Raw genomic sequence first — 12,038 nt, 5'->3', positions numbered from 1 at the left:
TGCAATGCTTTTGCATGGGATTCCCAAGGGGATTTTACAACTGTTCGATATAGGGAATAATTCCATATATCCGGGATCGACTCTATTCGGGTTTGAGTGTTATGTCGTCTCAGATGTGCCGATGACCCGTCAAAGCAAAACTACAAGCCAACCAGACTAAACACATGCTTTTGCACATCTACTCGATTTAACGACCGAGTAGACGCTACCAATTTTCCTGTCGGTGATCTGGAACAAGCTTTCTTGTTCCATGAACCGGAAAGCATGTTTCAAAGGGTGATTTGGATTCACATCCGGAGTGGAGGAAATTTGCAGCGGAAAAGAACGCACAGACGACAGAAGAAAAACAAGCACATGCGCTGACATTACCAACTGAAAATGGTTTTATTTGCACATGCAATAAATACTGTCGAAGGAAGGAAAGATAAAACACCAAGTGATCGAGCAGAATGTAAAACAAAACAGAAACCAAAAAAGGCTGGGCACTGATTTCAGATATGACAGTTCCTTCTTGAGGAGGGCGATTGATGGTGTGCTGACAAAAGTCTCTCCCCTTTTGTCGATAATGAATGCCTCGAAGATTTCTCTGTTCCTTTTTGTAAAACGCACGTTTTGTGCAGCTTTGGTCTACAGCTCTTGCAGTTCTTGCAGTGTAATGGCAAATTGCTACCTGTTCCAGTCGTCATTGAATTTGTGTGTTCACACAGACGGTCATTGAGGCAACAGCCTGTGTGACCGACGTACGTGTGGCCACAGGTTGGCGGAATTTCATAAACGACGTCATCCTTGCACTCAACAAAGCAATTTTCACATTTTTTGATGCACATCTTTTTCCTTTCTTTCTGGTTCACTTTTCGGCACAGGCCACCCAGCTTGTTTGTGGTGCTGGAAACATAACTCGGATGCCAGCGCGGTTTCCAGCGTTCTTTAGCTGATGCGATACGAAATGCACATATGGAATTGTGACAGTCTTCTTTTTGCCGTTCTGTGAAGGGTCGTGCTTCAATTTTCCTTTCCGGAATTCTGCCAGGGGCACCTCTGCCAAATCCTTGAGTACGGTCGGGGGAAAACCTGCAGATTCCAGCCTCTTGATTTAGGATACAAAGCTGGCGCCAACTTGATGTGAGCATGATCTTCTGAGTGCATCCCTCATTGCTGCGATGGCGATGCTGCATTTTACGACCTTAGAGTGCGCAGACTAGAAAGGTAGAGGACATTTTTTAGAGCGGGTTGCATACTTCCAGCATAAATGGTGTGGGTCAAAAGTCAAAAGATCCAGGAATCTCAACTAGTTGTCTGTGGGAAGTTCCCTTGTCAAGGTGAAGCCAGAGATGGTTGCTTCAAAACAGCCTGAGATGAGGTTCGCATGGTCAGTGGTATAGTCCCCTGGCTGACAGTTGAACAGGCTGAGGTAATCGTCAACATACCGGAAAATCCAGGTGTTTCTTACAGTGCTAAGCTGTCTTTTCAGATTCCTGTCGTGGTATGCCAAAGCGAGGTCACTGAGCACAGGGGATAAGCAGGAACCAATGCACACCCCTTTTTTCTGGGTGTAAATGTCACTTTCAAAGGCAACCAAGGACGACCGCAGGTAACATTTCACTAGGTCCCGGAATGTGTCCACGTTAGTGCCACACGCATTCTGGAAATGAACGGTGCCATACTCATCGATGCCTTCATTGACTAATTTTAGAATGCCATCATATGGCAGGAATAGTACAAATCCTTGACATCTACTGAGAAACCACTCACTGATGGGGGACATCGGTCACGAAGGTAATCCTAAACATAGGAGGTCTTTTACACGGGGTAAGGGTCGTCGACCTTCAGCAAGGTCAAGTACCTTTGCAGAAAATGCCCCAAGGACAATTATAATAATAATAATAATTGGTTTTGGGGAAAGGAAATGGCACAGTATCTGTCTCATATATCATTGGACACCTGCACTGCGCCGTAAGGGAAGGGATAAAGGAGGGAGTGAAAGAAGAAAGAGGTGCCGTAGTGGAGGGCTCCGGAATAATTTCGACCACCTGGGGATCTTTAACATGCACTGACATTGCACAGCACACCGGCGCCTTAGCGTTTCGCCTCCATCGAAACGCAGCCGCCGCGGTCGAGTTCGAACCCGGGAACTCTGGCTCTGTAGTGGAGCGCCCTAACCACTGAGCCACCGCAGCGGGGCCAAGGAAAATTGCCAAGTTCCGCGTTCTGAAATGATGGCATTGAAGAGAATATCCTGCTTGTGAGCCTTGGCTGTGAAGAACATTTCCAGGCACAATCCAGTTGCTTTTGTGGGAGGAAGCTGGCTGCTTGGTTTGTGTGGCGGCCACTGCTCACAGTATGAGTGCTTGTAAAGCGATGACACAGCATCCGTCGTGTGAAATGCATGTGAGCTCTTTGAAAGTGCCTTAGTCAGCACACATGTCTCTTGGTGCAAAGCCTGCTCATGAACCCTCCAAGGAGTGAAGCTGTGGTAGTTTGACAGCAGCTGTGTGAGTGAAACATGGTGGATGTAGGGACTGCTGGTGGTGTGAAGAGCCGGGTATGCTTGCCTCCATAGAAAAGTTGAAAACGGGGCATCCCCTCAGCAGCAAATGGGAGGAACAAGGGGTTGTAGTGGAGGAAGACGTCCTTGACAGCCGGTGTGTCCATGTTGGGAGCCTGATTCCACGGCACGTGCTGGAGTCTACGTACAGCATCTGCCTACCGGCCCCCCACGAGACGGAGGACCCTACACGGGCGCCCACCTCAGAGGAGCTGCTCAATGCCTATGGCTGTGAGTGGACAGCACACACGCTGTGTTTTGCACAATGAAAGGAGCTGATGCTCTGGCATGGCTGCTGCTGGGTGCCTAAATTGGTGCTGCTTTCCTCCAGTCCTAGTTATGGTACTCCTCAGGACCTCTTGACACTCGAGTGGAATCGCATTCATGGTGAAGGTAGTAGTGCATGCCTTTTGTTTTTTGCCCTCTGGCTTCTGCTAGCTCCTCAGAGCACCACTATTGGCATGCTTTGCCTTGTATTTGTACCCTGCTTGCCCCTGTCAGCTGCCTGCAGTGCCGACTTGAGCTGAATTGTACAAAATGGGTGTGGCTGATTTCAGCATCAGCTTTCTTCTATACGAGTGTGGGTTTAACCAGCATTTAAATTCCAGTATGGTTTTCAGAGAAGGAATTGTATACTTTGCAGATGAATCTTGAGTGGTGACGACAGTGTACGCCACAGTGTTCACACGTGCATGAATGGGTTGCAGAAGGTGTTGGGCGCTGTGCAGTGTGGGCCACTGCAGCTCCTGCTGACTTCATTTTTAAGAAAGCAGGTTGCAAAAGCACTGTGCCCAGAAGGGGTAGCATGTTGGATGTCCAGAGAGGAGGGCACATTTCGGGGGGAAAAAGTTGTGCACCCTTGCTTGCACATCTGCTGTGCTATATGCACCTGCTGGCTATGTGCAAAGAGGTACCCCACACCTCTCCTTGGATGATGTCGCTCCTTTTGCTGTGCAGACATGCGAGGCTTCATGACCCAGAGCGGGCTGCCTGACAACCCCCGCTCATCGCGCTACATACTCAAGGACTTTGTCAGCGGAAAACTTCTCTACTGCGTGGCGCCACCCGGTGTCAGTCAGGAGGACTACCACACGTTTCCTCCTGCCAGGGCACGGCGGCCATTGCTGACCTTTGAGGAGCCCATGCGCAAGATGCAGGTGGGTTACTGTGGGGGCGGTGGTGTCACCCTGGGTACACCGTTTAGTTTTATACCTTGACATGACACTCGGTTTCCTTAGGGAAAGGCACATTGTGGCTTCACCTCAATGTTCACAGCCTAGTGAAACATGCTTTGGGTACTAAAACTCCAATTATACAGTGGCTCCCACCCGCGGTGGCGGCAAGTCTGGTTGCAGAAGGGACAAGTAAAATGAAATGCTTCCTCGGCAATGTCTGAAGACATGCATACCTTAACAGAAAGCTGGCTAGCGAAGTTTCCTCTGGGGCAAGGACTGGGCTTTCTGGTCGGTCCAGGCCAGGTGCAGAATGTCGGCTTGGCAGCACAAGGTTCTTCTAAACCCGAGTTGACTTTGGTGGCTTGTGAAAAGATCTTAGTGAAAACTCAGTATTCAAGATTCGGATCTCATTTCCATGCCTGGAATACAAAACATATAAGTCTTTACTCGGTTCTAAATTTCTTTTTAAACCTGCCCTAATAGACCTCTCCTGTTTATTATAAAAGTCAGTTTTGTCTTCTTGACTGTTTGAGCAACCTTCGTCTTTCACATGGGAAATTATTAAAAAACTTGTTTGCATGGGCTTTCACCTGCTTGTGGCATCAAATTGCAGTGCCGAACACCATCAAGCTTGTGGAACCTGGTAGGTCTGCGATTTTTCTCCCCAATGCCAGCTTCAAACTACCAAGGAATAATAATTATAATAGCACTGCAAAAACTGGGCGCTTTCACTCTGCCTTTAAATCATATGGTGTGATTTTGGCACGCCATTGGCTGCTAGCACGCAAGCAACCATAGCTTGGTGTCTGTTTGTGCAATGCGCAGCTCTTAGTGTTTTCCATGCTTTCTTGAATTTTTCTACTCTTCATTTTGGATTTGTGGCAGCAACAGTGCAGCACGAGACAAAGAAGGAACAAGCGGAAAGGCACGACGCTTTTTTGGTTGCTGCCAGAAAGAAACACTACATTTGATGTTGAAAGTCTCACATCCGCCTAAAAGTAAGGTGCCAGGCAATGCAGTCAGCCGGACGTTCCAGCTTCATTGAAAGCATTGACAAATTCGTCTGCACATCAGAAAAAGAGACAAGGATCTTTGAAAATTAAGGCAGGAATGGTGACAAGTTGGCAAGTGCTTGTATCGGGAGGGTTGATGTAGTACTTATTTTTGTGGGCCATAATGCAGCATGCCCAGAGCGTGGATTGGTTGGTGTGAACTTTTCATCCATGAGTTGGCCGTGAAGCGGAAAACACTCTCGCTGCTTCTGTAGTTCTGCTGCAACAATGACATGTGTTGCACATCCACTGTCTCATCAACAAATTCGTCGCCAGGCATGGGCAGTATCAGACATGCTTGTATTCTTTTCATTTCTACATTAAGTTCTGTATCATTATTAGTACCACTTGCCAAAAATGAAAGTATCAGGAGTATTTTCTTCGAAATACATTTTTAGTGTATCATGTATTTTAAGGTACTGGCTACTAAAAAGAAATCTTTAAATATGCCGGAGATTCTGAGGCTGCTGTGAGTTAGCTGGCAGCACTCGCTCAAGCGGTAACACAAGGAAAAAAGGCGTATAGAGTACAATTAGAAAGCGATGATGCCAATTTCGTTGGCCTTCATTCTTGTTACATTGATTGCTTGGCAGATAGATGACGTATAACTTGCCCTTCTGCACACTTGAAAACAGAAGGAATAAGAAGACAGGCTCACCGTTGTGGCAGAAACATCCCTTCACCTTGATTCAATTAGCAGTGGTTGCCAACAGGACTGACGCTCAGGTGCTTACAAAGCATTTGCTGTTCACTTTGTCAGCCCGATAAAGGTCACGCACTCTTCCAAATGCGAGTCGAACGGGTCATAGCACCAGCAGAGCCCAATGCATCAACTCTCTCCTCTGGAGAAGCATGCGCAATCAGGGTTCTCAAGGTGTGTTCTCTCAACTGTGCTGCTAGGAGTTGTGTATACTGCACTCTTATAACCTCCATAAAAACTGGAGGGGACTCTTGAGCTCCTCCTTAAAGGTTAATGCTAGGCATGTGTGAATATTCGATAATCATCATCATCATCAGCCTGACTCCACCCACTGCAGGGCAAAGGCCTCACCCATGTCTCTCCAATTAACCCGGTCCTTTGCCAGCTGCGGCCAACGTATGCCTGCAAACTTCTTAATCTCATCCGCCCACCTAACCTTCTGCCACCCCCTGCTACGCTTGCCTTCTCTTGGAATCCTCTCTGTTACCCTTAAGTACCAGCGGTCACCTTGCCTTCGCAGTACATGCCCTGCCCAAGCCCATTTCATCCTCTTGATTGACTTCGACCTGGATGTCATTAACCCGCGATTGTTCCCTCACCCACTCTGCCAGCTACCGGTCTCTTAATGTTACACCTATCATTCTTCTTTCCATGGCTCGCTGCGTTGTCCTTAACTTAAGCTGAACCCTTTACCTATCATTCTTCTTTCCATTGCTCGCTGCGTTGTCCTTAACTTAAGCTGAACCCTTTACCTATCATTCTTCTTTCCATGGCTCGCTGCGTTGTCCTTAACTTAAACTGAACCCTTTACCTATCATTCTTCTTTCCATGGCTCGCTGCACTGTCCTTAACTTAAGCTGAACCCTTTACCTATCATTCTTTTTTCCATGGCTCGCTGCGTTGTCCTTAACTTAAGCTGAACCCTTTTCGTTAGCCTCCACGTTTGTGCCCCATAGGTGAGTACCGGTAAGATACAGCTGTTGTACACTTTTCTCTTGAGGGATATTGGTTACCTGCTATTCGTGATCTGAGAGAACCTGCCATATGCGCTCCACCCCATTCTAATCCTTCTAGTTATTTCCATCTCATGATCCAGATCTGCTGTCACTGCCTGCCCAAAGTATTCCTTTACCACTTTCAGCACGTCACTGCCAATTGTGAACTGCTGTTCCGTTGCTAAGCTGTTGAACATTACTTTGGTTTTCTGCATGTTAATTTTTAGACCCACTGTTCTGCTCTGTCTGTCTAACTCAATGACCATTGTCATGTATGGCGTCAGTGACGCAGGTTTAGTTATGACATGATTACAAGTTACCGGCCGACTCGGCTGTTGCATTACATGGAGCAAGAGTGAGCAACTGACGGCTGGGCGGCAGTGCCAAAAGGCGGTCCAGCCATGGTGACGGTGATGGCGATAGCTCCAACTACAGTTGTCCAAGCACCGACACTACACTTCTCCCCCCTTAAGTGACATACCGTATTTACACGATTGTAAGTTGACTCGAATGTAAGTCGACCCTCCCACATTACACTTCTGAAAAAAAAAAACAACTTGGAGGTCGTTTACACTTGGCTTTTGATAATAGAACGCGATAGCACTATCATGTGCCCTCCTCTTATTGCCAGCCGCTATCGGTTGACAAAGTGCCCTTTGGGCACATTCCAAAACAATAATGTATTAGTCACTGGACTAGTCATCTACACTTGCGCCATCGTCCTCACTAGCACTGCCGTCATGATCGTTGCTGTGGTCCCACAGCTCATCGTTCTAACATCGTTGTTAAATGCTGTAGCATGCCTGATACCTTGTTTTTCTCGCCTTTATTTATGGTGCGATGCTTTGGTTTTGATTTTAAGTCGACCCCCCTCTACTTCGGATTTTCAAATTTTGAAAAATAGGTTGACTTACAATCATGTAAATACGGTAGTCCCGAAATCTTAGTGGTGGCCGCCTTTGGCATTGTGCTCCGTCTGCAGTCACCGCTTTTGTGCATTCGCTAGGAGACGGCATATCAATCGGAATGTTTCCAGCTAGCTCAGAGGTAGATTGGGCTTCAGACAGTAGAGAGTCTTCCAGCAACGCTGGTGTGGTTGCTGGCGAGAACGCTGCAGCTTCCTGTGGTACAGGCTCTTCTTGCAACGTTGGGCTGGCGGTGTCCGATTTCCTCCTGGCTATCACTGGCAGCCCCGTTGGGAAGAATGGGCTTGACTGATTACGCAGCTGATCCACATTACTGGCACCACCTACGTCTATTCAGCATGCAAACTTGGTGCGAAAGAGGTCCGGTGACCGATGAAATTACTTGACAGTTCCTTGCATACACCGCATCGCCAGGACAAAACTGCCGCACTCGTGATCCGTCCATGAAGTAACGCTTGAAAGATGCCTCATCCAAATGACGACTGACGAAGCATTACATTAAAAACTTGTGAAACGCGGCCGGCAGTAGTCGAACTTGCGGCCCGGCGCGCAGCTGTTCGTTTCTGTGGCATAAAGAATGGCAGCCATCTTGAATGTAACCGTGAACGAGCGCCAGTCGCTTGCCGGACCTAGAGCACAAATGACGACTGACGAAGCTTTACATTGAAAACTTGTGGAACATGGCCGGCAGTAAACAAATGTGTCAGAGAAAAGAGAAACTATGCGTGAATGGCGTCGGCTCTTCCGTCGGCTACTGACACTCCTCGGCACAGCCGCCGTTTCGAGTGGGGGTGCCGCCTCGAGTGGAACAGCGGCCCTTCCGTCATCGACTATCAGTGCTCTTTTGAGTGCTGTGCGCGCATTTGAAAGTAAAAAAGGAAACTTGTGTGGTATTGTATTCTGTAGTTATGTTTGTATAAACTAGGTGGCGCTAGGCATGCGCCCTATCTGGTCAGCTGACTCGCACATCTGTATATATATTCATCATTGAACTGGAATAAAAGAAGAGTTGGTCGAAGTATGTACGTGGCGGGTGCTTGACGTGGTGGTGCTCCGGCTGCTCCGGGCAGTCGGACCGGGCAGTTCCCCAACGGTACGGGATACAACAGTTGGCGACGAGTGGTGAAGTAACCGAACGCGGAAGCAATGAGCCTGCATCAACCGCCCGAGTTCCTGCCGACGCCCGGGAAGCCCGCCATTCCTTGGACGCAGTGGCACCGCCTTTTCAAGAACTATCTCCTGGCGTCCGGGAGCGACGCTCACCCACCTGCGCCCCGTAAAGCTTTGCTGCTACACTGTTTGGGTGTGGAAGGCCAACGCTTGTACTACGCGTTGCCGGAGGAGAAATCGTCGACGCCGCCTACAGAAGGAAAGGAAGGAAGCGGTACGAGCGACGAGTACGATGCAGCGGTGGCTACGTTGGACGCTTACTTCACTTCTAAAACGAACGTCGTCGTGGAACGGCGCCAGTCATCTTCCAGGATCGGCAGGCCGACATTCTCTTCTACGTCGTCAAGGACGGTACTGACATTCTCGGCATCGACGCTGTCGAAACGCTGCGTCTGCAAATCAACGGTACGTCATTGCAATGCACCCATATTACGCAAGCGCCAGAAGGCCTTGACCGTGAACTGTTTTGCCAGTTTCCGCACTTGTTTGATGGCAAGTTAGGGCTTGCAACAAATTTTGTCCATTAGGTCAAGATAAGAGAAGGAATCACGCCTGTTGTTGCTAAGTTGCGGCGTTTGCCATTTTCAATGCGAGACCGAGTACGCGAAGAGCTGCAGCGCCTTGAGCAAGAAGATGTCATAGAAAAGATTGACACGTCTGAATGGGTGTCTCCAATCGTAGTAGTAGCAAAGAAAAACGGCAAGATAAGAATTTGTGTCGATCTGCGCGAACCAAACAAAGCGATTGTCGTTGACAAATTTCCACTGCCGCACACGGAAGAAATATTGCACAAACTTCATGGCGCAAATTACTTTTCAAAGATTGATTTAGCAGCTGCATATCACCAAGTTCTGCTAAGCCCTGAAAGCAGGGAACTGACTACCTTCATAACCGATAGTGGACTGTACAGATTCAAGCGCGTCTGTTTCGGTCTTGCATCAGCACCGTCTGCGTTTCAGAAAATGATGGCCACTATTTTGCAGAACTGCAAAAACACTTTGTGCTACATAGTTGATGTCATTGTGTACGGAAGCACACGTGAAGAGCACTTCAAGAATTTGAAACAAGTTTTGCACTTGATTGCAAAGGCTGGATTGAAGTTGAATGACAAATGCATTTTTAATGTGCAAGAAGTCGACTTCCTTGGTCACAGGATCAGTCACAGGGGAATACGCCCTTTACAAAGTAACATTGACGCCATCCAGGCTGTGCCAGCCCCAACAAATGTCGGTACTCTGCGCTCATTCTTGGGCATGGTAGGCTACTACGCCAAATTTATACCTGACTATGCGGTGGTTGTCGAGCCTCTTCGAGAGTTGCTACGTAAGAATGCCACATTGACATGGAACCCTGCAAGACAAGCTTGTTTCGAGCAACTGAAATGTTCCCTGGCCACAAGATGTTTACAGCTATTTGATCCTGCGGGTGACATTATTGTCACTACGGATGCCTCATCCATTGGCTTGGGAGCAGTGTTGCAACAGACAAGGAATGATGAACTGGTGACGATTGCTTTTGCTTCTCGCAGGCTTACTTCACAGGAACAGAAGTATTCTGTAGGGGAATTGGAAGCCCTTGCTTGCTTGTGGGCATGCGAATATTGGAGAGTGTACCTTTGGGGTCGTTCATTCATATTACGCACCGATCACCAGGCTCTGGTCACACTCCTTAGTACAAAGGGAGTAGGTCGCCGACCGTTCCGGATTGCGAGGTGGCACGCCAGGCTGTTGGCATACAACTTCACGATTGAATTTCACAAGGGTGACAAGAATACTGTTGCTGATGCTCTTTCAAGGATGCCCCTTCCAGGTCGTGTGGAGGAAGAGGAAGAAGAGACTGTTTGTGTTGTCTCAACATGCATTACTCATGAAGAGTTTGTCATTGAAACGATGCAGGACCCGTTGCTGCAGCAGGTTATAAAGTGGGTGACATCGGCATGGCCCGCAGTGAAGATGTTGCCTGCCGAAGCAGTTCCGTTCTACCGGGTGCAAACTGAGCTCTCAGTCGTTGGAGACCTCCTGCTTCGTGGTGACAAATTTGTAGTACCTTCGTCCCTCGTAGCACGGCTTCTTGACGCAGCCCACGAGTCTCATCCGGGAATAACGAGGACAAAGCAGCGACTACGTGAGCAATACTGGTGGCCTGCTATGTGCAAGCAAGTAGAACAATTCATTGCATCCTGCGCGGTATGCCAATCTGTTGACAAGTCTGCAAAACCCGTGACACCACCTCTGCAGCCAGTTGCATTCCCATCTGCACCATGGCAGAAGCTAGGCGTCGATATTGTGGGCCCTTTTTCCGAAGTGCCGGCAGATTGCCGTTTTGCCATTACAGCCATCGATTACTACAGCAAGTGGCCTGAGGTTTGTTTCTCAGCAAGGGTGACAACTGCAACAGTCATCTCCTTTCTGCGAAGCATCTTCAGCAGGGAAGGATATCCAGACGAGATTGTGAGTGATCATGGTGCTCAGTTTACAGCCTTGGAGTTTGACAGTTTCCTCAAAGAACGTGGCATCGCTCATACGTATTCGGCAGTCTATCATCCGCAAGCTAACGGGCAGGTAGAGAGGTTTAATCGAGTACTCAAAGAGTACGTTCAAGTCTGCGCACAAGAACATTGGCCTTTGAAGGAAGCTATCACCGAATACCTGGGGGTCTACCGTTTCACACCGCATGCGACCACAGGAGTGAAGCCTTCCGTCCTTCTTCACGGCCGTCATCCCAGAACAAAACTTGATCTTGTAGGAGCGCCAGGTAAAGAGTTTTTTCAAGATCCGCAGGCAGCGATGAAGTCCATCCACAGCAGAGTAGCACAAAGGCAACAAGCAAGTAAGACTTACACTGACCGTCGACGAGCTGCAAAGTACTCTCCATTAACAACAGGTCAACCGGTGAGAGTCAAGTTGCCTGGTCACGTGCCTAAGGGCGCTCTGAGCTACTCGAGTCCATTCACCATTGTGGACCAATGTGGTCAAGATACCTACAAGCTCAATGATGGCCGCACATGGAATCGGAGTCGGCTGGTACCTTGCCCCCAACCAGTTCCACCACCTACAGTTCCGAAAAGTTGTTCGTCTGAATCAGCAAAACCACTTGGCGAACCACAGCAGGAGAACCACGACCCACCCCAGCAGCCATCTGTTCAGACGCCAGTTGAAAGGGACGTTCCAGGACTGAGGCATTCGACGAGACAAAGAAGACCACCAGTGTGGTTTAAAGACTATGAAAGACATTGAGTGTTTATTGTGTTTTTCCAGTGTTAGTTGCTAACTCTTTTGAGGGGGAATAATGTGGTATTGTATTCTGTAGTTATGTTTGTATAAACTAGGTGGCGCTAGGCATGCGCCCTATCTGGTCAGCTGACTCGCACATCTGTATATATATTCATCATTGAACTGGAATAAAAGAAGAGTTGGTCGAAGTATGTACGTGGCGGGTGCTTGACGTGGTGGTGCTCCGGCTGCTCCGGGCAGTC

The 12,038-nt window shown here is 48.4% G+C and overlaps 1 protein-coding gene across 6 annotated transcripts in view; it reads left to right on the top strand.

The window, feature by feature from the left end:
* Ns3 (nucleostemin 3) overlaps positions 1 to 12,038 on the top strand; it is a 249,272-nt gene that overhangs the window by 195,274 nt on the left and 41,960 nt on the right. For all 6 annotated transcript variants that reach the window (XM_077655667.1, XM_077655668.1, XM_077655672.1 and 3 more), the window contains 2 exons: positions 2,655 to 2,776; positions 3,503 to 3,702. In XM_077655667.1, coding sequence (XP_077511793.1) covers positions 2,655 to 2,776; positions 3,503 to 3,702 — 322 coding nt within the window. The remainder of the gene's footprint in view (positions 1 to 2,654; positions 2,777 to 3,502; positions 3,703 to 12,038) is intronic.

Source organism: Amblyomma americanum, chromosome 2 (assembly GCF_052857255.1).
Source record: "Amblyomma americanum isolate KBUSLIRL-KWMA chromosome 2, ASM5285725v1, whole genome shotgun sequence".
Classification (NCBI taxonomy): Eukaryota; Metazoa; Arthropoda; class Arachnida; order Ixodida; family Ixodidae; genus Amblyomma; species Amblyomma americanum.
Note: the sequence above shows the minus strand (reverse complement) of the source record. Positions and strands in the feature narration are given on the sequence as shown.